The sequence below is a fragment of the Stylophora pistillata genome, chromosome 9, assembly GCF_964205215.1.
Source record: "Stylophora pistillata chromosome 9, jaStyPist1.2, whole genome shotgun sequence".
Classification (NCBI taxonomy): Eukaryota; Metazoa; Cnidaria; class Anthozoa; order Scleractinia; family Pocilloporidae; genus Stylophora; species Stylophora pistillata.
Window position 1 is genome coordinate 3,367,782 of NC_142527.1, and position 27,371 is coordinate 3,395,152.

The following is a 27,371-nucleotide window of genomic DNA, read 5'->3' on the forward strand; positions in this document are numbered from 1 at the left end:
ACGACAACATCAACATGCTCACGTCACGCATGCGCAAACGTTTTTCATCCCTGTCCCCAAGGCTGCGAAGGAACCGTCCACCTTGGATTAGGTTGAACTGTGTGCGCTATCTAATCGAAGCTATACAAGGCTCCTCGATTCTCGAAAGGAACTTTAATTAACTACAGTGTGAGAGGTATGCTAAAATATCTGATCAAGCTGTACTACTTTAAATACGATACAATCCGCCGAGTGCCTAAGCGGAAACACAAAATTATTCAAATGTGCCAAGGAAAAATACTACGTAGCTCGCAAAATATCTGCGTTTATTATCCAATTACACCTAGACGAGTACAAATAACGCCATAGACGAGTACAAATATCACGCGGTATTTGTACTCGTCTATTGTAGAGTATCGGTTAAACAGGTTTTCTCGCATCGCGCAAGCGAGGAATTGGATTGTAGTTACGAAAAAAGAAACAAATGGGGGACAATTTGAATCATATTTCCGACGACGAAGAGTCAGAATGGCTGGCAAATATAGATCCAATGAATCGAACGAAGAAAAACAACTTGACTACCAGAAAATTTCTTCATTTAATTAAGGTGGTTCTGTATAGTATTTTATAAGGCTTTGGGTATTACATATGCATGAATAATTCAGTCTCCCTTGGCAAATTTTTATCTCCCAGCACTCGATAGTTGTTGCAGTGGCAACTACTGATAGAAATGCTTAGCTTGTATTTTTTACCTACCTGACTTCGAGATGGTGTTTCTCGGTTTCTACGCGGTAAATTTTCTTTTTTGGGGGGGAAACAGAGTTAACATCCAAGGAGTTTCAACTGATAAAGCCACAAGAAAATCTGTACATAATTTTCGGAGTAATTCGCAATTTTCGTTTTTGACGCGTATTACATTTATGTATGTAAAAAATTCGATGATTTTTTTTGTAAAAGCTAGAAAAAGAAAAATCCCATCCATGTGCCAATTTTCCAAAAAAATTCACCGTCTGGAACCCGCGCAATATGCGCCTTTAGATCACTCTAAAACTCTTGTTTTTCGTGACGTCATCAAAATAGAAATTCTTCAAGTTACGGTAATGCGCATGCTCGCGTCGCTATTTCTTCAGCACGTGCTACCTGAAAATTAGCCGAGAAATAGATGCTTACTTTTCCCCACCGCGGCGAAAAGTATACCTACGTGTGGAAAACATATGGAAATACGTGTTAACTTGTAGTTTCCTCCGCTGCTTTGAAGTGTTCAACGATCTTGGCTAAAATACGGGTTGTTTTTGTTACTCGCGGGGCTTTGCAAGTTGTTGAAGATGGAGGCAGAGACAATACGCCAACAAGGCCTTTTGCTCCGAACTTCTCGAAAACATTTTTGAGATCTCGGTATGAAATGCCACTTCCGGCTATTTTTTCAGCAGTTTGTTGCTTGATGGGAAATTCTGCGTTTGTTGGATGATAAAGAGTTCCACGGAACGTCTGCAGGAGTTCATAGCGACGATCAAGGTATTTCATGTCATTTTCTGTGTACTGTGTTGATGACATGTTTTCTATCAACACGTCCTCTGAAATGTTCAAACAGGAATCAAAGACTATTCTTCTTAAAACTTTAACATCCTCCATTGCATCGTGTGCGGGGAAAGGTTCATGGAAAAGTGTCTGGCAAATGGATTGTTGTTTTAATTTAACTGTGGAACCATCTGATGAGACCAGAGAGGGATGTTTACGTTTGACCAAGTTCTTCATCACAGGGAGAGTGTCAGAAATGAAAACATTACGACAGGAAAGTTTTTCACAAAGTTGATGTCCACCTTGACGAATAAGGGTCGGAGTATCGAAAACCCGAGAGTTGTGCCCGATTAAAACTGTATAAATATTATTGTCGCTTTTCACACGCCTGACAGTTTTCTCCAAGAAGGTTAGAAAAATTTCCAGTGACTTTCCGAGTGACGCAGTTTCTACTGGGTGATTGTCTTTGAACAGGGTCCTGACTCTTCTGGCTGTCCGGACACTTAAACCGTTAACCCTTGTAGCATGAATTTCTACATCCCTAAAAGGCAATATATGGCATGTTGTTGAAACAGTGCAAACCTGATTGATCAACTGCTGAAAGTTGACATATTACTGCGGTTTTTCCATTCATGTTTGTTTCAATATCGTAAATTACGAAATTGTAAGCAGTGTCTCTGTCATAGGGAAATTTCTCCACCACTGGTCTGATTGTTAATTCAGGAATGCGTGTTTCAAAGGTTTTCAGCTCCTCGCTTGAAATTTTCAAAGTGATGATGTCAAATTCTTGGATCAGTTTGGTAGAATCATTTGGATTAAGGTTAAGTCCTATTCCACTTTGGTGTGTGTTTCCTTCTTTAGCTTGTTTTTTACCTTTAAGAGTTAACTTCTGCTTATGTAGTTGAGCTCTTCGGCGTTTGAAATTAATGCTGGTTTTTCTAAGTTTGTCATGGGTAACCTTGTGATCCATCCTTTCAATGTGGCTGATACAGTGTATACCAGGTTCAATGTTGAGGCTCTCAAGTGTTTGGCTAATGTACTGATATCCAAGGTTTACTTGGGAGATGCCACAGGCCACTTGGAAGTATTACTTGCACTTGCCCCATAGTATCTAATTTTGGGGTTTTTTGACCCTATAACACTGTTTAAGGCCTCGTTTTTCTGCGAATTTGCCCCAGGTGATAACTTTGCAACTACTACATCAGCACAATATTCATCAACAATTCTCTCCAAAGCTTTCCTCAAGTCATCACCATAGAGATCTTTGCCATAGGGTAAGTCAGAGTGTTTATAGTTAATAGGGTCTTTCTTGGCACCACACCGGGATTCATTGCAATTTGTTTGGTTTCCAAAGGAGTGTGGTAGAATGCCTTTTAAGGATTTTTGAAGGGCTGATGGATTCCCCTTATTTTGAGATACGCTATAAGAAAAACATTTGACCAAGTAGTTGATAACTTTCTGTGAGAGAGCTGATGAATTTACAAATTTCCCACGATGGCTTAGGTTATACAACCTTGTAGTTAGTGATCTTTTGAGATGCACAATGTCTGTCCACTTTTCTACAGGATAAGGGACATTCTCTTTTATATGTGCAGCTGTTGTGGAGTCTTCATCTCCGACAAAAACAGATAGTTTGACTCTAGAATTTAGGCTTTCAGTAAACAAGTGGACTGCTGCCATAGGCTCCATTGCCTTTGATGATGCCATATGATTGAGTCGACAATTGTGTTGCTTCACTTCTTTTCCAGTTTTTTTTAGCATTTGCACAAACCCTGCAGGATTTTGTTCTCGTAGTATAATCCATAACCTTCCCATAAGTTAAACCCATCACTGCAGCTTGACCAGTGGATGAGTTATGCCCCTTTCCTCGTTTTTGCCAACCCATGTCATATGAGCAGGGGATATTGATGCAGCCTTGGTCATCTGCTTTTACACCTTTTTTGATGGCAGCATTTCTTTCTTCTGACATTGCAGTTGGCAACTTTTTTTTGCTACTTGCTCTACTGCATGCCCAATCTCATTTTATCTACTCTTGAAAGTTACTGGGTTCATAGAGGGAATATTTAATGTACACAGTAAATTATTTAGGTGGGTTTCACCGATTCCTGTGTTTAGACACCCAAGAACAGCTCTTGAATTGACATTATGACTAAGAGGACCTCTTTGACCACTCCTGTGTTCACTGGAGGTCTTGACAACATTCTTTCTACCACACGCTGTACAGGTAACTGAGAACACTGAGGCTAACCCATATTTTTTTTTTTCTGTTGTGTTCCACAGTGACAAATTGGCTGAAAGTGACAATATTGACACTCAAGAAAATTTGACACTTAGTTGTGGCAGTTTGTCTTCTCCTTTGAAATAAATGAGCAAAAGTAAATTTTTTGCAAAATTAACAAAATTTTACAAAAGCAGTAAATGCTACTTGTGGTTTGTGGAAAATTTACAACGGCTTGTTTGTGGAAAATTTTCCAAAAAACATTTTTGTCGCTATCAATAGAAATACAATTGTGTGACACTTGGTATAGGGTAAGAACTTGCCCAAAAATTTATTGCTTATGAGAAGTTTTGTAATGTTTAGAAGATGTACATGTTTAATCAATCACATAACTGTTTCTTGGAAACCTGTTCATTTTATAGCCTCAAAGTTATGTGTACATGTACTTGCCATAAAACTGAGAATTCATTTTGACTTTTCTTTAGTTGTGATTTTCTTTGGGCAGATAAAAAGTGTTTCTTCTTACCTGTTTTACAGTGCTGACAACATTTCAATGAAATTCTCAAAACATTTAAGTCCATAATTCTACTTCCATGTGGAATGCAATTTTCCTTCTTTGTTTGTTTCTGATTAAAATTCAATATTTGTACGTGTTAATGGTAATTGTATTATTACGTTGTAACTGTAACCAAACATTTGTTGGAATTTTAAAATGAAATGTCAAAATGTTTAGGTGTAATCATATTGACGAAACAACTTGCTATGAACTATTTGTGGTATAATACAAAAATTCTACTGGAAAATTCATTATTTGATGAGGGAATTCCACATTAAATTACATGCAAAAACCAATATCAAGTACAATTTAAGGTGGAATTCACGAGTGAAGTAGTGGATTTTTGCAATTCTGCGCTAAATACCTCGCTTCGTTGACCAATCAGAATGCAAGATGTTATTCAATGATGCGATTCAAATTGAGAACAATTTTTAGAGCGAAGAAAGACTTAAGGAAGCACTTTTCTTAAAACTTTTAGGTGAATTGCTTGGTGCCACACATAGTGAAAACAAAATTTAAAATACACCTGACTTAAACGGGTTTCTCTTTTTTTCGGTGGCGACCAATCTTCTACCATTCCTTTAAAATCTAATTTCCTCTTTGCCCTCCACTCCTTTATCCCACGAGTCCTGTCGTCCACGTTTCCACTTCGAGTGGGTTTCTTTTGTGAAAACCGACCCTTTTCGTCACGCACTGGTGGTTGTTTTTCCCGTGTCAGTTGCACCTCTGCAGACACTCCAGCCGTTTTCAGTGTATCATTGCCCATGGAGCTCAAAGCGAAGCCTCCAACCATAAAAAGTGCACCGTGACCACTCTGCGACCTCCTTCGCGTTCGATCACGACCGTCTACCTTCTCTGATATCGGCGCAATAGATGGTGCGAATTGACTCCTCAGTTTAACCAGATCAAGAGAGAAGTGTATCTTCAAACACATTTTTAGGAGTTTGTAAGTGGAACGCGACTCGCGATAAAAGTCTCGCCGCCATGTTTATTTTTGTTTATTTTCGTACCCATGCTTCGCGCGCCGAAAAACTATATAGACGTTTTATTGTGTAGTATCGCTGAGTATTTTTACTCGTTATTTGTATTTTGACTCGCCCTACGGGCTCGTCAAAATACGGCACAACTCGTAAAAATACTCAGCGATACTACACAACAAAACGTTTAATAAGATATATGTATTAGATGTTAAACCATCAAATAAGGTTGTATGTATCGACGATGCACAGGATACATTTATGTTCAGTGAATGAAAGATGAGGAAGCGAAGCAGATTTATTTATATTTAATATCTTTGATTTTTGAGCGATTTCACTTTGCATGCAAATATGTAACAACATTGAAATAGTCGCATCGGTATTTTATCCACAAAGGGCTCTCCCAACAAGACGCCGAAGGATATGAAACATTTCAATGCCCTCAGTAAACTTTTTCAATGTGTTTTGAGGATACAACAAAGGGACTTCTATATCGAAACTGATCACTTAATAAGGCGGTTTTCAACTGAACAGACTGTGTTATAAATAGAAAAAAAACAAAGGGATTATCCAACTATAACAGCTTCGTGACCACGTTTTAATGTTTTGGCATTCATCCTGCCTCAGGGTTACTGAGAGGAAAGAATTTGTCAACAAAAGTGCAAAGGAACAAGACCACAGATCGAAAGTACCTTTCTGCTTGGATTTTAAAAGCTCTAAAATGTGCTAATTGATCGAGGCTCCTCGTTGTTAAGGAGAATTCGAAGTACTGTAGCTATGATACGAGTAGTCTCCCTCGCAGCCGTTTTTAGTCTCGTCACGCAACGCTCCTCCCCACAAACGGCTGCTCACATTCGAACAACATTCCTGTCCGCTACTTAAACCGATCACTATTTGGGTTACGTATATTGAGAACTGTGCGCGCCAAAGTAGTCTAACCAATCATATTGTTTGTTTCATCTTCGAGTTCAAAGCTTTCAGAATGGTGTCCTTTGAAGAAGCGATTGATGTTGTTAGTAATACATTTCGAATTCCTAGTTTAAATGCGCAGCAAAAACTGGAATTAGGAAAATATTCGAGGAAAGAAAGGATGTATTTGTCAATCTTCCTACTGGTTTCGGGAAATCTCTCCTGTATGAAGTACTACCACTCATGTTTGATCTTACCTCACAAGAGCCTGGTCATATCGTCGTCGTTGTCTCACCATTGGGGAAAGCCTTATGAACGACCAAGTGTCCCATTTGAGGGAGCTAGGGCTAAAAGCAGGTAACATAAGTTCACTTTAGGGTGGTAAACGCACTCGTGTTGAAAGCGGCGAATATTCCTTAGTTTACGGATCCCCTGAAGCGTGGTTAAAGAACGAACGCTGGAGATTTATGCTGACGAACTCTGTGTATTTCAAAAAAACTCTGTGCCATTGCCGTCGATGAAGCGCATGTTGTAAGACTGGTAAGTGTTTAAGTAAAAACGAGTCTGCAGCAAAATGTTATGTTACATGTATGTTTTAAATTAAGCAGTATAAAGGAAAGGACAATAAGAATGTAAATATTGTAAATAGAAAATGTAAATAGTTTAGTACTAGTATTACACTGTGGTCTTATTTTGGATATCGTTATTTTATTCTGTCTGTGTTATATTACACATGATCATCTGTAAAAATATTGTGTCTAAATACAAGACATTATCATCGCAGTATACACTTCTGAATGCTTCAGATTACCAATAAAATTGATATTGGGGGTGCCATGGTGTAGCCTATTTGATTGTCACTACTACATAGATAAAAGCTAAACTTTTTAAAATTTTATATCCCTAGACCCTAAATGGAAGTAAATGTCCCATCAACCTATTAAAACTATGCTTGAAACTAACGTCGTTTAGGAACTTAGTCTGACAGGACCTGTCCCGACACAAATAAAACTTAAAAGTTCTAAGTTGGTAGACCCCTAGACCCTAAATTGGAGAAAAATGTCCCATCAACCTATTGAAAACCTATGCTTGAAGCTAATGTTGTTTGAAGAACTCAGTCCGATAGGACCTTGAAAGTCCTGGCAAAAAGCTAGAGACTACAGCTTTCTGCATGTTCCTTAGCACTGAATGACAGTAGTATTATTACTATTATTAACAAACATATGAAACATATGTATAAACTGCGGTTATGAAACGTATATGTGCACGATCCTTCGCAGTAAAGCACTATTTGAGCAATAGTGAAAATCAGACCTGAAATTTTTTTTTCAGGTCTGATTTTCACTATTGCTCAAATAGTGCTTTACTGCGAAGGATCGTGCACATATACGTTTCATAACCGCAGTTCATACATATGTTTCATATGTTTGTTGTTGTTTGATTTATCATCTACGGGTTCATGTCGAATTAATTTGATGGCCTGCTCTCAGTTGGCTTGTTAGCTCAATTGGTAGAGCGCTGCACTAGTATCGCAGAGGTCAGTGGTTCGAGTCCCGTACAGGCCTGAAATTTTTTTCAGGTCTGATTTTCACTATTGCTCAAATAGTGCTTTACTGCGAAGGATCGTGCACATATACATTACTATTATTATTAAATTATTAAAATTAATAAATTTTTCATTATTATATTACTATTATTATTAGAAATCTCATTATAGATTAATGCTGTCTATTTTCCTTTTGATGTGTTGGGGAACATCACAAGATAATTAAATGGAAGCATTCTGTGAGTCTTCAACCTTCTGGACATGAAAAATGCAGTAGAAATTAAGGAAAGTCAAAATAAATCAAATGTTGCTTATGTTGTGCAGTATATGGATAAGGACATGGAACTGGAATTCTATTTTGGCTGGCTTACGGATGAACTGAAACAGAGTCAGGAAAAAACAGAAAGAACTATTATTTATTGCCAGACTATAAGATAATGTGGTTTACTTTATGCTACCATTAATGTTTTACTTTAATGTTTATTGGAAATGATTCAAAACATGTGCTTGTTGAAATGTTGCATTCTTGCACTCCTGAAGCCAATAAGCATAACATTTTGGAATCCTTTCTGTCTGACAATGGTACCATCCAGCTACTAATAGCAACAATAGTCTTTGGAATCGGCGTTGACTGCTGAAGTCTTCATAGAGTCATACATTTTGGACCCTCCAAGAATGTGGAGGCCTATGTTCAGGAAAATAGTAGGGAAGGAAGGGATGGCCACCAAAGTGTTGCATATGTTTTTTACCATGGAGTTATGTTAAACCATATTGATGCCCTTATGAAGTCTTTCATTGTGGACAATATGTCATTGTCACTCCTAGAAAGCTCAGCATTGAAAGAGGAAAATGCCAATGATTCATGCAATGATGATGTAATGCCACCAGTAGTATTGGCAACTGTTGAGAATATGGCATTGGATCACTGATTACTAATAAGTGACATTAACGTGTTTGACTTAACTGTATCATGTACTGGGCAGAGGCAGATGTAAGGACTTAAAGAAAGAGGGCCAAAGGGCAGGGCAAAAAAGTTTGACAGTAACAAAAACAGAACACAGAGTGGTGGAAATCACTGTAGGGGAGGGGGTTGGGGAGAACAGTACAGCTTCTTTGGCCCTCCAACTACATTGTGGTAAGAAAATGAGTGATCTAATAACTTCATCATATTTTTAAATCAGATTACTGGTCAATTTCATTGTCTGATTAGTGACAAAAAATTAATTGTGTGCTACTTATACTCTATCATAGCAATTGAAAGTATTGTCATGTGAAGTCAGAAAAATAGGAACATGTTTGAGATTAGTTACATTTCACTTGTGAAGAAATTACTGTATAGATGTACATGTAACAGAGAAAAATAATTTATGATAATGGTCTGAAGTTTGATTAAGAATGCTATGAAAGATTCTATGGGTTATATTGATCAACTGATTCTTTGAAAATTGAATCTCTTCATTGGTGCTGCTGCCAGTATCAAATTGTATTCTGCTTGTATATTGAGCAAAAATTTTAGACTGCTATTAGTCACTATTCAGTGAGATTGCAAATCTTTCAGACTTTTGAATAGATCAGATTCGTATGAAGACATTTATATTAACTTCATTTATATCAGTAGTTGCAGCACCTGGGTACTTCTTGGGTTAAAATCTGGGCTAACAGACTTTTTCAGGGTCCTGTTTTGACATTTTTTGGTTGTAACAGTTTGTCATCATTGGCACATACTTGTCAGTAGGCTCTCATATATTGTACATTTGTGTTGTTCCAGACTATTCATAGACTACTTAACACTGCAGTGGCATACTGAATAGACAGTGTGAATTCTCAGTCTCTATGGACTACAGAATTCAATTTCCCACGACAGTGTGAATTCTCATTCTCTATGGACTACAGAATTCAATTTCCCACGAGGCAACAAAACAAAAATGTTTTGTTTACTCTGTTTATCTAGCTCTGATACCCCTGAGCATGTTTTTCTTGTGTTTGTTTATCCAGTGATATAATTTTGGGGCATCTAAATCAATACACCTATAGCACCAATAGGAAATCTTGCCGGAGTATAACGTCCCTGTTGGCTGATCGTGGTAGAAATATTAGATTTGGCTGTAGTATTAGAGGTACAAGTCGTATTGATAGGATCGAATTGTAAACATTTCGAGGATTTCCCACGGCACGAAGCTCTAATTTCTCCACCGTCGCTCTCAACGCTTAATAAGCGCTTCTTTCTGGGAAGGTTTCCATCCTTGAAGATTCCCTTCAATTTATCTTTGAGCTCTTCAAGATGAACAGGGGCCTTTTTGAACTTGATCAATTGTCGGTAGCAAGCTTTACAAACTGACAACTCGCTAGTCGCAGAATAGCAGCTCACATTCACATCCAGAGAGGAACTAATATTCGCCGGAAAATCAAAAGAACTTTTTCCAAAAACATAAATTTTTTCTTTTGTCTCAACTGAAGTGGAAAAAATAAAACAACCATCACTTCGCAAAACCTTCTTCGGCGTTTCCTCCAGCAAGAAACTATGATGAAATGCAGAATTTGAAAACGCGGGAATAACTTGTGCTCTGATTGGTCACATAAGAAACAATGTCAGTGATCTCATTGGTGCAAAGACAACAAAGGGAAAGGAATGTTGTTCGAATGTGAGCAACCGTTTGTGGGGAGGAGCGTTTCGTGACGAGGCTAAAAACGGCTGCGAGGGAGACTAGGCGAGAGGTGAGTGAAAATATTTGATCAAGCGGTATCAATTAAATGTGATGTAATCCTGTGGGAAGACTGATCGGAATTGCAAAATTAGTCAAATGTGCTGAGAAATTGTATTTCTGTGGCTTAGTCCAAGTGGACGTCAAGGGAAATGAAAAACGTATCTTCTCTCCGTAAGCTTTTTGCATTCAATTTACTGAAATGGGCTTTATATTCAAACTCAATCATGGTTACGAGGGTGGTATTGGGGTTTATTAGAAACCACAAAACCGCAGGAAAAAAATCATCCAAAACCGCAAAACTGCAAAAAAAAAAAGATCCATCAATCAATCAGTCAAAACCGAAAACCGCGTGCAAAACCGTTTAAAATTAATAAATTTACACATCCCAGTCGATCCGATACAGAGGTGACAAGTGGAGCACATAGAGTAAACTGAAATTATTTCATCACATTATTTGTGACTGCCATGGACTTGCCTATAGCCCAGGTAGTGCGGCCTGCGATTGCGATGCATTGTTTTCAAACATTTCTAAAATGGCGGTCTTACCACGTGGTTGCGGCGTTTCGAAGAGGAAAGTTCAAGTCTATTTTTTTCCTAATACCGAGCTAAGCGGACCATAATAACTGGTAACTGGAAGATAAACCCTTCCTCGATAACTCAAGATTACTGATTCTTTAGTATACAATTTATATTTTTGTATTTTTGCTGTAAGAATGAGGGGACCTTTTCTCGGGGGTGTAAACCTTGTGAATCGCACCTCATTCTCTAACTTTTTTTTTGTATTATTCCTTCCACTTGACCAAGAAGTGCACCTAATTATTTCTCATAGATAGGATTAATTATGGAATGTATCGCATCTCTCGCTATTTCTCCGAATTTTTGCTTGCAAAGTTAGATTGCTTGCTCGCGCGAAGTTCGTAATATAGCCTTATTATAGTGGAGAAACTGTAACAGATTTGAATAAAAATTGTTCATCCCCGACTTTACATAAGCAGCAGTGAGCAAAGGAACGCCGGCATTTTGGCAGTGCTGGGAATTCACCGGGTGAGACAGCACAGAAAGACAGCTCAAACGAACCAGCGGAAAGCAAGACCAGCTCAAAGTAATTTTTTCCCAGTGCAAGTACATTCAAACTCACTGGTGCGAAGGTCACATGGAATGAGCTCGAAGCGACATTTGAGTCAGAACGTACCGCGGTCGTAGGCTGCACACCACCTGGCTAAATCCCTCGTATCTTCGAATAACTGCTTAAATTGTAGGCTTTATTTCCGCCGCTCTCTCTCGAGTAGCCTTTGCGGGCTCATTTTTCGAAAAGCAGCTAGTAATAGAGCCCAGTTAAATTGAAAACATTCGCACGAAAGTCCTTCATAGAATTGCAATTTTGCAGTCACAAAAGACTAGAGGTCTACAAACTTCCATCGAAAATTCCTAATCCAGCATTTCCATTTGTGAACTAAGACCTGAACGTCTGGAGATTCGATTTCTTCTTGAAGTCCTTGGGCTTCATCCGTTGCCGGCGTGTGAGGCACGTTGGAAACCATAGTTCACAAACTGGTCGACCAAAGTGCTTCACAAAGCAAGATGTAAAGTGACTCTTCTTTAAAAATCAAAAGGAAACATTTGTAAAGAAAACCAATCCATTATGAATAGCACGGAACTTATGGAATTAACATTCAGCTTTGTGTGTTTTTTATTTCCCCAGGCTTAACTGGAGAAGGCATAAGTAAAACGATGTATTGAGCGGGATTCCGCGAGACCCTTTGAGTAGAATGGCTTTACAACCTTTCACAAACGAGCAATTGAATTACCTCAAGTTTACCTTCGTCGGGCTTAATGAAATCCCCAAGGCATTACGCCAAGCTTTCAAACAGATGTGGAATAATACTTTCGCGTCACTCCCTGGTTTCCAGCCTTGGGATGACTCTAATGCAGTGCGTAACTTGTTCTTATGTACTGAGGGTGGAGTAACCAAGGTCCCCACACATATCTCCTACGATGAATGGGATTGTACATCCCTGTTCCAAGCCACCATCTATGCACGTTCCTTTGCTTTGCCCGACGGCAAGGGCCATCACAGGGTACTCAATGACTTGTATTTGAAGCCCTGTAAGTTACCACGTGGTACTTTCCATTCTTCTGTGGTTAGCCCGACTGGAGATGACGCAGAAACATTTGCATTGGCAATCGATCAGCTTCGAATGTTGAGAAATTCACTCTGTCATTTAAATAAATCCGAATTGGACAAAAAAACATTCGATCAATACATTCAAATCGCTAAAGACGCGATCAAAGCCCTGGGAGTTAGCACTAGCCCCATTGATGCTGTTGGAAGTTTGACTGAGTCTGACTTTCCTACCGAGAAAGTTCGGAAGTTAGAAAATGACGTCAGAACAGAGCTTCAAAAAGAAAACGAGTTCCTTAGAGATGTTAAGGATGGCTTGCAGCTTATACAGAAATCTCATCAGGAAGGCACTGAAGACGTAAGGAAAACAATCAAATCTGCAAATGCTGCCACCCAAGAAAAGATTGAAACCAAGTTTGCCGAGTTTCAAGCTCAAAGCAGAATTGTCAGGGAAGATGTTAAAGATGAGCTACACAACCTACAGCGATCGCAAAAACAAGACACCGAGAACCTGAAAGAGGCAATCGCTGCTAGTCAAGGAATGATTGCCGAGTTAAGCCAAGACGTGAAAGACCTAATGAAGGAGCAAACTCCAGGTAAATGACAACTGATGTGATCACAGTGTGAACCATGCATTTTCAGGGTTCAACCTGGCGATTTGGTGATTATTTACACCTTTTTTCACATTACTCATGATTTAGTGTTCTTCACAGACGTTTCACTTCCTTGGCACATAATGCTAAGAGAAAACAAGTTTAGTTACGAGGCAAAAAGGAACTGCGTGAAAAACCACTCAGAATTTATTTTCTCAATATTTTGCGGTTTTAAATACGCTTTCATAAGACAGTAATACTGCTTCATCTAATTCATCCATTTCTATGGTGTTCATCAGCGCAAAAACGATGGTGACCTGTGAAAAAGAGACCGAAGTCACATGAAGTCTGGATTTTAAGTTCATTTCAATCTTTACTACTGAATAACGCATTTGTGCCACATGTTAAATGATAAAATGTGCATAAAAAGAACAAACATAAAATCTACTAGACTGATGCCTCTTCCATGCTAATGCCATCACAAGCTACAGAATAGAGCACAGTTGAATGTTATCTATTTGTTCGGTTTTGTGTTTTCTTTTTCTTTCCCTTGTACCAATACAAATTTTAAGTGCATACTAAATTATCATGTCAAAGGCACTTCTTTAATTATATTTTTTGCTTAAAACCAACCTTCCTTGTAGGATTTATACCATGCGCTTTACGACTCAATCTTCCTCCCAACTTTACTGGCCGTGGCAAAGAATGTGAAGAGATTATTGGTCACGTTACCTCGGAGTCGACCCGTCTCGTATCAGTCTGGGGGTCACCAGGGTTTGGAAAGACGTCTACCGCAATCGTAGTGGGTCACCAGCTTCAAAATCGCGGGCTACTTGTCTACTTTATCTCACTGCGTGGGCTTAAGTCAAAAGGTGATTTAACCTCAAAGCTACTCAGCCACTTTCGAACCGGAGAATCAGAAAATCAGAATTTGACACCTGCCGATGAAATTGGTCTCATTTTTAAAAGGCTATCGGATCCATGCGTGTTGATTCTCGATAATGCCGATGATTTGCTTGAATGTGGCGAGCCAAATGTAAAAGAGGAGACTGTGAATCTGCTGAAAGATATTCTCAACCGTAGCGAAAAGGTCAAATTTCTTTTAACCACTCGGGAGTCAATGGCCTATTTGCATATGTCCCTACATGGACACAAGTCCATCAGAATAGGAAAACTCGACAACTCATCCTCAAAAGAGTTAGTGGAAAAGCTTCTTCCAAATTTGAGCGCTTCTGAGCCAACAAAAATCGTGCAAATATGTGGGCAGGTGCCCTTAGCTATATGGTTGTTGTGTAAGTCACTCCCCGAGGATTCCGTCCAATGTAGTGCAGATCTTGATGACTTAATGCGGACAAAAAATAACCCACTCGAATTGTTGGACAACCCAGAATTTACCAGTGATGCTAGACTTAAAACCCTATTTGAATCGTCTTTCCAGAGACTTTCTTCGCAGGACCAAGAAGCGCTGGTGTCCTTGAGTGTTCTTCCAGATAAATTTGATCTTAAGATTGCCACAGCTGTTTTAGGACTAACGAGGTTCACCGAAACCAAGAAAGTTTTGGGAAGACTGCAAGGGAGGGCTCTCCTGGATAAAAGCTCCAGTTCGGATAAATTCTCCATTCACAAACTCTTACAGTCATTTGCAAGAGACAAGGGTGAACATATCATGAAAGAAACAATTCTGAACGCAAACACTCGCTTTTTATCATTCTACATTGGATTTGTTGAGAAACTTAATGAGATGTTCCTCACAGGACACTCCATGAAAGCATTGATCGAGTTCTTCAACGATGAAAGAAGCATTGTCCAAAGTTTGATGGATGGTTGTTCAGATTGCAAGATAGCGGACAGAGTTTTTCAAGTTTTGGCAAAAGCCGAGTTTTTTCTTGATACTGCTTTTTTCAACAACGAACCTAGTTTTGAAAAGATTTTTCAATCGGCAATAGAGGCAGCTAGCCAGCTTGGACGAACTGTTCTCCACAGACAACTACTTCTGTCCAAAGCGTTCTGCTATATGACCTGGAGAGAGAGTGGAAAAACAAAGGTGTTGCTTTCGGAGGCCAGTAAACTTCAAAGTTCAACGGCTACCATTTGTCCAGAAGAGAAAGGCAAACACTTGTGCTACTCTGGCATCTATAAGCTTGTGGTAGGAAAGACGGAAGATGGAGTAAGAAGTTTACAAGAAGCTATTTCCCTTCTGACCAACACTGCTGAACACAAAGTTCTGAGACTTATGATATTTCAAATCCTCGCTATTTTCTATCGATGCGCAAAAAGCGATTACGAGATGTCAGCCACGTTCTATGATAGAGCCGTGCAAGAATGCAGAGAAGCAGGAGACATGCATTTATTAGTAATTCCGGACAATGATGGGGAAGCAAATTTTGGGAATGAAGACAGAGTACCCTCAAGTACAGAAAATCTTGGAAACGAACCACTTCAAGTTGGAGTGACCTATATTGTGAGCGAAGCTATTGCAAAAATATCTTCAGCTGAAATCATTGAGTTTTCAATCAAGTTAGTTTTCGGAATGCTTCAAGGCATTGAGTCAACCAATGAAATGACCAAACCGGGCTGGTTTAAATTTGAAGAAAACACCATTAGCATGCTGGAAAATTCGCAGAATTATCAGGAAGGTTTATCACTAACTCAGAAACTTATCACCTATCATCTAAGTTCACTACAAAAAAGGACAACGGACGAAGAAAACGTCAGCTCAAGTCTGCACAAGGAGGCTCTAGCAAAGTGGTATTCGTTTCGAGGACGAAATCAACATTGCCTACGTCTCTTCTCAGAAGCTGTCAGTTCAAAACAACATGCTCTAACCATCATCTTGGAACTCTTCGGTGAAGAAGATAGGAAGACCGCCCATGCACATTACGAATTAGGGTTATCAAAATACGCACTACGAGATTATAACGCAGCTGCCGAGTCCTACAAGCGTGCACTCGACATCGAAATTCAATTGCTTGGAGAAGAACACCCGGACACCGCTAGCAGTTACAATCAGCTGGGGGTTACCCAATATGTACTTAAAGATTACACCTCAGCCGCAGAGTCACACAAGCGAGCACTTAACATCAGACAAAAGGTATTGGGTGAAGAACATGAGAGGACTGCTGACAGCTATTATAGCCTGGGGGTTACCCAACATGCACTTAAAGATTACCCCTCAGCCGCTGAGTCACACAAGCGAGCACTTAACATCAGACAAAAGGTATTGGGTAAAGAACATGAAAATACTGCTGACAGCTACCATGATCTGGGGGTTACCCAATATGCACTTAAAGATTACACCTCAGCCGCAGAGTCACACAAGCGAGCACTTAATATCAGACAAAAGGTATTGGGTGAAGAACATGAAAAGACTGCTAACAGCTACCGTGAGCTGGGGGTTACCCAATATGTACGTCGAGATTACACCTCAGCCGCAGAGTCACACAAGCGAGCAGTTAATATCAGACAAAAGGTATTGGGTGAAGAACATGAGAGAACAGCTGACAGCTACGATAACCTGGCTGTTACCCAATTTACACTTGGAGATTACACCTCAGCCGCAGAGTCACACAAGCGAGCACTTTACATCCGACAAAAGGTATTGGGTGAAGAACATGAGAGGACTGCTGACAGCTATTATAGCCTGGGGGTTACCCAACATGCACTTAAAGATTACCCCTCAGCCGCTGAGTCACACAAGCGAGCACTTAACATCAGACAAAAGGTATTGGGTAAAGAACATGAAAATACTGCTGACAGCTACCATGATCTGGGGGTTACCCAATATGAGCTTAAAGATTACACCTCAGCCGCAGAGTCACACAAGCGAGCACTTAACATCAGACAAAAGGTATTGGGTGAAGAACATGAAAAGACTGCTAACAGCTACCGTGAGCTGGGGGTTACCCAATATGTACTTGGAGATTACACCTCAGCCGCAGAGTCACACAAGCGAGCAATTAAGATCAGACAAAAGGTATTGGGTGAAGAACATGAGAGAACAGCTGACAGCTACTATAACCTGGCTGTTACCCAATTTACACTTGGAGATTACAGCTCAGCCGCAGAGTCACACAAGCAAGCACTTAACATCAGACAAAAGTTATTGGGCGAAGAACATGAGAGGACGGCTGACAGCTACAATAACCTGGGTGTTACCCAAGGTACACTTGGAGAATACACCTCAGCCCCAGAGTCACACAAGCGAGCACTTTACATCAGACAAAAGGTATTGGGTGAAGAACATGAGAAGACTGCTGACAGCTACCATGACCTGGGGGATACCCAATATGCACTTAAAGATTACACCTCAGCCGCTGAGTCAAACAAGCGAGCACTTAACATCAGACAAAAGGTATTGGGTGAAGAACATGAGAAGACTGCTGATAGCTACAACAATCTCGGGGTTACCCAATATGTACTTGGAGATTACACCTCAGCCGTTGAGTCAGAAAAGCGAGCACTTAATATCAGACAAAAGGTACTGGGTGAAGAACATGAGAGAATGGCTGACAGCTACTATAACCTGAGTGTTACCCAATTTACACTTGGAGATTACACCTCAGCCGCAGAGTCACACAAGCGAGCACTTAACATCAGACAAAAGGTATTAGGTGAAGAACATGAAGTGACTGCTGATAGCTACTATAATCTGGGGGTTACCCAATATACACTTAAAGATTACACCTCAGCCGCAGAGTCACACAAGCGAGCACTTAACATCAGACAAAAGGTATTGGGTAAAGAACATAAAAAGACTGCTGACAGCTACCGTGAGCTGGGGGTTACCCAATATGTACTTGGAGATTACACCTCAGCCGCAGAGTCACACAAGCGAGCACTTAACATCAGACAAAAGGTATTAGGTGAAGAACATGAGGTGACTGCTGATAGCTACTATAATCTGGGGGTTACCCAATATACACTTAAAGATTACACCTCAGCCGCAGAGTCACACAAGCGAGCACTTAACATCAGACAAAAGGTATTGGGTGAAGAACATGAAAAGACTGCTAACAGCTACCGTGAGCTGGGGGTTACCCAATATGTACTTGGAGATTACACCTCAGCCGCAGAGTCACACAAGCGAGCAGTTAAGATCAGACAAAAGGTATTGGGTGAAGAACATGAGAGAACAGCTGACAGCTACTATAACCTGGCTGTTACCCAATTTACACTTGGAGACTACACCTCAGCCGCAGAGTCACACAAGCGAGCACTTAACATCAGACAAAAGGTATTGGGGGAAGAACATGAGAAGACTGCTGACAGCTACTCTAAGCTGGGGGTTACCCAATATGCACTTAAAGATTACACCTCAGCCGCAGAGTCACACAAGCGAGAACTTAACATTAGACAAAAGGTATTGGGGGAAGAACATGAGAAGACTGCTGACAGCTACTCTAAGCTGCGGGTTACCCAATATGCACTTAAAGATTACACCTCAGCCGCTGAGTCACACAAGCGAGCACTTAACATCAGACAAAAGGTATTGGGTAAAGAACATGAAAATACTGCTGACAGCTACCATGATCTGGGGGTTACCCAATATGCACTTAAAGATTACACCTCAGCCGCTGAGTCACACAAGCGAGCACTTAATATCAGACAAAAGGTATTGGGTGAAGAACATGAAAAGACTGCTAACAGCTACCGTGAGCTGGGGGTTACCCAATATGTACTTGGAGATTACACCTCAGCCGCTGAGTCACACAAGCGAGCACTTAATATCAGACAAAAGGTATTGGGTGAAGAACATGAGAGAACGGCTGACAGCTACTATAACCTGGCTGTTACCCAATTTACACTTGGAGATTACACCTCAGCCGCAGAGTCACACAAGCGAGCACTTAACATCAGACAAAAGGTATTAGGTGAAGAACATGAGGTGACCGCTGATAGCTACTATCAACTGGGGGTTACCCAATATGCACTTAAAGATGGCACCTCAGCCGCTGAGTCACACAAGCGAGCACTTAACATTAGACAAAAGGTATTAGGTGAAGAACATGAGGTGATCGCTGATAGCTACAGTCAACTGGGGGTTACCCAATATGCACTTAAAGATGGCACCTCAGCCGCTGAGTCACAGAAGCGAGCACTTAACATCAGACAAAAGGTATTAGGTGAAGAACATGAGAAGACTGCTGACAGCTACCATAATCTGGGGGTTACCCAATATGCACTTAAAGATGACACATCAGCCGCTGAGTCACACAAGCAAGCACTTAACATCAGACAAAAGGTATTGGGTGAAGAACATGAGAAGACTGCTGACAGCTACCATAATCTGGGGGTTACCCAATATGCACTTAAAGATTACACCTCAGCCGCTGAGTCACACAAGCGAGCACTTTACATCAGACAAAAGGTACTAGGTGAAGGATATGAGAGGACGGGTGACAGCTACTATAACCTGGGTGCTACCCAATATACACTTGGAGATTACACCTCAGCCGCAGAGTCACACAAGCGAGCACTTAACATCAGAAGAAAGGTATTAGGTGAAGAACATGAGGTGACCGCTGATAGCTACTATGAACTGGGGCTTACCCAATATGCACTTAAAGATGACACATCAGCCGCTGAGTCACACATGCGAGCACTTAACATCAGAGAAAAGGTATTGGGTAAAGAACATGAGAAGACTGCTGACAGCTACCATAATCAGGGGGTTACCCAATATGCACTTAGAGATTACACCTCAGCCGCTGAGTCACACAAGCGAGCACTTTACATCCGACAAAAGGTACTGGGTGAAGGATATGAGATGACGGCTGACAGCTACTATAACCTGGGTGTTACCCAAAGTACACTTGGAGATTACACCTCAGCCGCAGAGTCACACAAGCGAGCACTTAACATCAGACAAAAGGTATTGGGGGAAGAACATGAGGAGACTGCTGACAGCTACTCTAAGCTGGGGGTTACCCAATATGCACTTAAAGATTACACCTCAGCCGCAGAGTCACGCAAGCGAGCACTTAACATCAGACAAAAGGTATATGGTGAAGAACATGAGAAGACTGCTAATAGCTACCACATGCTTGCGGTTACCCAATATGCACTTGAAGATTACACTTCAGCCGCTGAGTCACACAAGCGAGCACTTAACATCAGACAAAAGGTATTGGGGGAAGAACATGAGGAGACTGCTGACAGCTACTCTAAGCTGGGGGTTACCCAATATGCAGTTAAAGATTACACCTCAGCCGCACAGTCACGCAAGCGAGCACTTAACATCAGACAAAAGGTATATGGTGAAGAACATGAGAAGACTGCTAATAGCTACCACATGCTTGCGGTTACCCAATATGCACTTGAAGATTACACTTCAGCCGCTGAGTCACAGAAGCGAGCACTTAACATCAGACAAAAGGTATTGGGTGAAGAACATGAGAAGACTGCTGATAGCTACCATAATCTGGGGGTTACCCAATATGCACTTAAAGATGACACATCAGCCGCTGAGTCACACAAGCAAGCACTTAACATCAGACAAAAGGTATTGGGTGAAGAACATGAGAAGACTGCTGACAGCTACCATAATCTGGGGGTTACCCAATATGCACTTAAAGATTACACCTCAGCCGCTGAGTCACACAAGCGAGCACTTTACATCAGACAAAAGGTATATGGTGAAGAACATGAGAAGACTGCTAATAGCTACCATAAGCTTGGGGTTACCCAATATACACTAGGAGATTACACCTCAGCCGCAGAGTCACACAAGCGAGCACTTAACATCAGACAAAAGGTATTGGGGGAAGAACATGAGAAGACTGCTGACAGCTACTCTAAGCTGGGGGTTACCCAATATGCACTTAAAGATTACACCTCAGCCGCAGAGTCACACAAGCGAGCACTTAACATCAGACAAAAGGTATTGGGTGAAGAACATGAGAAGACTGCTAATAGCTACCACATGCTTGCGGTTACCCAATATGCACTTGAAGATTACACTTCAGCCGCTGAGTCACACGCCTGACGACTTCAATGAAACTGATCAATCTTCTCAACCGGAACAACCTTCTCAACCTGAACATTTCAACGAGACTCAGCCACCCTCTCAACCTGAACAGTCTGAGCAACATTCTAAACCAGAACAACCTTCGCAACACTCTCAACCTGAACAGCAGCACTCTCAAACCGAACTACCCTCGCACAATCTCTCCGAACAAACTTCTCAACCGTCATCCGTCTTTTCTGATTCCCCGATTCTGGATCCTCATGGTTTCATTGCTCCCAAATCCATCAAGCCGTCATCCCGTCGCACACCTGCTCCCTTGCCTGATCTGTTCCTTGCCTGCATTCGTAAAGCTACTACACCTACGCTCACCACCGGAAGGCCACGCTCATCGATACCTGTCCCTACCACAGCTTCATTTACCCTTGAAACCGAAAATGACATGGAAACCACCCACGATCTCAAAAGAAAATCATCCGATGTATCTCCAAGTCGAAAGGAAACTACCCCCACGGAAAAGAAAAAAGGAAAAAAATAGACACTCTAAAAAGTCCAAGTAAGTTTTTACTTTTTTAAGTGAGTCTTTTTTCCAAGTTATTTCAAACCCTTAACTATTAATGCGAGGGGGCTAGCAAACCCCCTCACCTACAATTTCTTGTTTGATTTGATCGAGAAGTCCAACTGTGATGTCTGTTTTGTACAAGAAACGTTAATTCATTCTGAATCTACTATCAAATCTCTATCCCGTAGATGGCTGGGCCGTAGTTTTCGGTCCCCTGCCTCTGGGAAACAGGGTGGTGTCGTCACCTTGATTTCTTCGAAATGCTCAAACGAAATTCGTATCTTGGAAGAAGGACTCACAAGGTCGTATTGTCAGTGTTTTGATCAGGTGCAACGACTTTGAAATTAATCTAGTCAATATCTACGCTCCTACCAATCCCACCGAACGGAAAAGTATTTTTGTTTCGATTCATGCATTTTTCATTCCCTTCCCTGCGACTATCATCGGAGGAGATTTTAATTGTTACGACAACGCTCTCGATAGGTTTGGTGGGAATATCTCTATACACAAAAACCAAGAATCTTTAAAAAGTGATTTCGCGCTTTCAGATGTTTGGCGAAATTTGCATCCAAGATCGAGAGAATTTACGTGGTTTAATTCCACACGGTCAATTGGGAGTAGACTTGACAAGTTTTTAATTTCGAAAGATTTATTATCACCCAACGTTAAGTGTGACATTCGCCCTTGTTCGATATCCGACCACGATTTTGTTTTTCTTACCTTTGATATTCCCACCGCTGTAAAACGCGGTCCAGGCGTTTGGTGTTTTAACAACTCTGTTTTGAACGATAAGGATTTTTGCGCTACTATAGAGAAACTAATCGATGATCATGTACGTTTTTTATCTTGTTTTCCGTGTCTCCAAGATTGGTGGGAGTTTTTAAAACAGTCTATTAAAGAAGAAACCATCTCCTTTTCCCGTAAAAAGCGAAGACAATTGCAAAGAGACTAGGTAATTTTGACGAACAAATTGATCCGTCTTCGTCAACGTTTAGTTGACGGAGACAATTCCGTTATCCCTTTAATTTCTGACACCGAATGTCGTTTGAAAGCCCTTCGAACTAAACAAGTCGAAGGAATCATTATTCGTAGTAGAGCAGAATGGCTAGAGGAAGGCGAACGCCCCAGTCGGTACTTTTTTAATTTACAAAGAATTAAAGCTCAACGATCCCACATCTCTTCGGTTTATGATTCTACCGGTGTCGAAGTCTCCTCCCAAGAAGAGATTGAAAAAGTTCATATCGATTTCTACACTCAGCCTTTTCCGAAGAACCGATAGATGCTGCTCTTCAAGAAGACCTTTTATCCTCTCTATCACGGACATTAACTTTTGATCAGGCGTCATCTTGCGAAGGCGAGATCACGCTTGACGAACTTACTCTCGCTATGAAAAATATGAATAGGAATAAATCGCCTGGCCCTGATGGCCTTTCGGTTGAATTCTACGCTAGATTTTGGGATCGTTTAGCTCCACATTTATGTCAAGTCTTAAATGCATGCTACCAAACCGGAGAGATGTGTGATTCCATGAAGATGAGCAACACACGCGTTATTTTTAAGAAAGGAGATCGTAAGAATCTGAAAAATTGGCGTCCGATTTCCCTCTTAAACGTTGATTATAAGTTATGCTCAAAAGTTCTCTCTCTTCGACTCTCTAAAGTTCTCGAATATATCGTTGACCCTAATCAAACTTGTTCTGTGCCCGGAAGCAAAATTACTTCAAACTTACATTTACTTAGAGATATCTTAGATTACATCGACCGCACGAATGAAACCGGAATTTTGCTCAGTTTAGATCAAGAGAAAGCCTTCGATCGCGTTAATCGCACCTTTCTGCAAAGCCTCTTACCCCGTTTTGGTTTTGGCCCGTCTTTTTGTTTTTGGATCAACACTTTATATAATGGGGTCAATATGCGTGTTATTGTTAATGAATGGCTAACCGATGCGATTCCTTTGTCTCGTGGGGTAAGACAGGGGGGATTCCCTCTCTCCCCTGCTCTATGTTTTGTGCGTTGAAACTCTCGCATGCAAAATCCGAAATAATCCTAAAATCGAAGGCTTTCTCCTTCCGGGCGCACATGGTCTCTGCTATAAAGTTGGAAATTATGCTGATGATACGACCTGTATGGTGAAATCTTATCGCTCTCTGCAAGTTCTATTCAACATGATTAATATTTGCGAGCGTGGCTCTGGGGCACGCCTTAATGTCACGAAAACAGAGGCCATGTGGTTGGGGGCGTGGCGTAAGCGCGACGACCAACCACTTGGCCTCAAATGGGTGACAAAAATTAAAATTCTAGGTGTTGTTTTCGGCCGCGATACTGAATTAGATAACTGGCAGCCAAAACTAGAGAAATTAGAAAAACATCTAAATTTATGGAAATCCCGCTCTCTTTCTCATGTCGGCCGATCACTCATCGTTGACACCCTCGGAATTAGCAAGCTCCTATATCTCTCTACAGTTTTGTGTGTCCCAAAATGGGTAATTTCTAAGGTGAACGCTTTAATCTGGCCATTTGTCTGGGGTTGTCGAATTGAAACGGTGAGCCGAGCGACCTGCCACCAATCTCTTAGCAGTGGCGGTCTCGGCATTTTGAATTTCCTGATCAAAGGTAAATCTCTTAAATTAGCCTCAGTAATTTCTAATCTAGATGATCGCGAATCAAAATCCTTTTATTTGGCCAGATATTTTCTAGGCTCTAGGCTTGCCTCCTGTCGCTCGCAGTGGAGCTCTCTTCGAGATAACTCCACCCCGAGTACACAGATCTTGACGCCCTATTATGAGAATGTTCTCTCGGCTCTTACCACTCTACGTGGGATTCTCTCCTGCACGGAATGGTGCGATTTTGAATTTTCTTCCAAGAAATGTTATCAAACTCTCTTGAAGGAAACTCCACATCTCCAATTCTTCATCGCTTTTGGACTCCCTTCCTTCCGATTGACTTTAATCTTGACAAATTTTGGAATTTAGTGCGAGATGACTTTTCTGAAAATTATAAGAACGACATACTCTGGAAAATTGTACTTCGCGCTATTAAGGTCCGCGATTCTCTAAAGAATTGGGGATATATCGACTCAGATAAGTGCGTCTTCTGTTCCCATAAAGAAACTATAGATCACTGTTTTCTCAATTGCCCCCGTGTGAAATCTGTATGGACCCACTTTTCCCCTGTTATCTCCTCTATCCTTGGAACTAGATTTCTCCCATTCTGTACCTATGTTTTCTTTTTTCGTTGGACCCCCGCTAATCCAAAACAGAATCGTATTGCCCGCTTTCTAATTAAGATAATTCTGTACAGCATCTGGAAATTTCGAAATAAATCTACCTTCCACAATGGGAATGACCCCCCTGAGGGTATAATTCGCTATGCCCTCAGCGAAACCAAAAACAGAATTGCGTGCGATTACTTCCGACTCTCGTTTTTTAACTTTAGAAAAGCTTGGGAGTCCCCATCAATCTGTACAATTGATGGAGACTCCTATAGAATACTTTTGTAAATAGATTACCTTAAGCTTTAGTTAACATTTGATTAAATCAACTTGGAATTATTTAAAACTTAGAATTACTATTAAACAATCCTAGAGTTACATTAATATTAGTCTACGTTAGCCCTAGCCATACCAATATTATAGATTAAGCTTATATTAATATTAGACCTAACTATTTTGGAATTATTAATAACCTTACATTAATATTAGTAATATTTAATACTCGTAGATAATTAACAACTCTTAAACTTTGGAACTTTGGAATGTTTATTAATAATTAGTTGGGGCCAAGCCCACGTGCGTTAGCACTTTTATTTTGTAACTTATCTGGTTTGTTATGAATAAACCCTTTTCAAAACTTAAATTGGGCGAAGCACATGAGAAGACTGCTGACAGCTACTATAACCTGGGTGTTACCCAATTTACACTTGGAGATTACACCTCAGCCGCAGAGTCAGACAAGCGAGCACTTAATATCAGACGAAAGGTATTATGCGAAGAACATGATGGGACCCCTAAAAGCTACCATAATCTGGAGGATATCCAATTTGCACTTGGAGATTACACCTCAGCTGCTGAGTCACATAAGCGAGCACTTAAAATCAGACAAATGGTATTGGGCGAAGAACATGAGGAGACCGCTAAAAGCCACGATAATCTGGGGGTTACCCAATATGCACTTAAAGATTACAGGTCAGCCGCTGAGTCACACAAGCGAGCACTTAACATCAGACAAAAGGTATTGGGTGAAGAACATGAAAAGACTGCTGACAGCTACCATAATCTGGGGGTTACCCAATGTACACTTGTAGATTACAACTCAGCCGCTGAGTCACACAAGCGAGCACTTAACATAAGACAAAAGGTATTGGGCGAAGAAAATGAGGAGACCGCTGATAGCTACTATAGCCTGGGGGCTCTACCCAGCATACACTTGGAGACCGCACCTCAGCCCCTGAGGTAGACCAGGGAGCACTTAACATGAGACAAAAGGTATTGGGCGAAGAATATAAAAAGGCCGTTAACAGCCACTATAATCTGGGGTTACCCAATATATACCTAATATGTAAAAAAATTAAGTAGGTTGATAAATCCGTCTGGGGATTTTTCGATTTTCTTACTGTTTGCCTTGCAATTTTTCTGTCAAGTTTACCGATTTAACCTAAACCGATTCGTTTTAAGTAGGAGGCCATCGCGGAAGATGCACCTAGATAAACGAAATTCTCTCACACGATATTTAAGGTTAATATCTTGGAAGTCTTTGTACCAAATTTTAAGGTAATCCGTAGAGTCTACAGACCCTATTAATTCATTCAAAGAAGGCACATTGGCGTATACATGAATTAGGTTTTTTTTTTTCTCACATCTCATGAGACTCTAAGCAAATACATATTTTAGAAGACAGACCAGTGCCAATTTTGGAATGGGAAAAACCATTATTTTCTTTTTAGAAATCTCTTCCACATATGTATATTTTCTGGTTATTTTTTGCTGCATTGTACCATAATTTGAAAAGAAAGAAAAGAAAGAAAAGCATGCGTGCAAAGGGTATGCTGGGTGTGTGACACTAATGAGACAATGTATTTTTATAACAGATAATATATATTTCAGTAATGTCTATAATAGAATATTTATAAAATTTTCAATTCTTTTCTTGTATTTATGAACGTTTCGTTACAGTAAGACAATAAAATAAATTGGAAAGTGCGAAATGTGTTGTAGTTCTTCCTGGGACTGGGTGCATTCTGAGAGGTTTGACCGTTTTATTGAAGCGTGAAATATCGTAAAATTCTGAACAGACCCTGAACGATGCGCGTTTGATAAGAGTATGTCGTTAAATTAACTCAAATCTACGTTTGCAATGGTCGGATTAAAACTGAAGAAAACGGAAAACTACAAAAGCTTTACAGTCGCCGTAAAAATTAGCAAACATCCTTTTTACGAATTTTTACAATAGGCGTAAAGATCGCCTTTCGAAACACTTTACAATCACCGTAAAATATCGTAAACATTTGCTTTACGATTTTTTACAATACGCGTAAAGAAACCGTTTATAGTCTCATTACGTGATCTTTATATTCAACCGTTTACATCGCGTAAAGACTTTCTTTACGAAAGCCTAAAGAAGCTCGTAAAGATAAGTAAAGAGGATCTTAACGCTTTCTTTACGACGTCTTTACGGAACCGTAAATTCAAAATTTCATGCTGTGGTTATTAAGGCACCCGTGACAGAC

General features: G+C 40.5%; 2 protein-coding genes, 1 long non-coding RNA gene and 2 pseudogenes across 3 annotated transcripts in view; 3 read left to right on the top strand and 2 right to left on the bottom strand.

Annotated features, from left to right (window-relative positions):
- On the top strand, positions 1-25,501 carry LOC148722805 (uncharacterized). Its single transcript, XM_088732354.1, has 3 exons — positions 1-175; positions 12,111-13,126; positions 13,768-25,501. The coding sequence occupies exons 2-3, from the start codon at positions 12,178-12,180 to the stop codon at positions 21,105-21,107; spliced, it is 8,289 nt and encodes a 2,762-aa protein (XP_088588480.1). The 5' UTR covers positions 1-175; positions 12,111-12,177; the 3' UTR covers positions 21,108-25,501.
- Positions 1,207-3,466, bottom strand: LOC148722806 (uncharacterized; annotated as a pseudogene).
- Positions 4,132-5,205, bottom strand: LOC148722807 (uncharacterized). Its single transcript, XM_088732355.1, has 2 exons — positions 4,798-5,205; positions 4,132-4,341 (listed from the first exon to the last, which is right to left on the bottom strand). The coding sequence occupies exons 1-2, from the start codon at positions 5,203-5,205 to the stop codon at positions 4,132-4,134; spliced, it is 618 nt and encodes a 205-aa protein (XP_088588481.1).
- On the top strand, positions 5,234-8,885 carry LOC148722808 (uncharacterized; annotated as a pseudogene).
- The window catches only part of LOC148722809 (uncharacterized), a 12,883-nt gene continuing 7,024 nt past the window's right edge, over positions 21,513-27,371 (top strand). The window contains exon 1 of the long non-coding RNA XR_015991429.1: positions 21,513-21,642. This is a non-coding gene — a long non-coding RNA (uncharacterized LOC148722809). The remainder of the gene's footprint in view (positions 21,643-27,371) is intronic.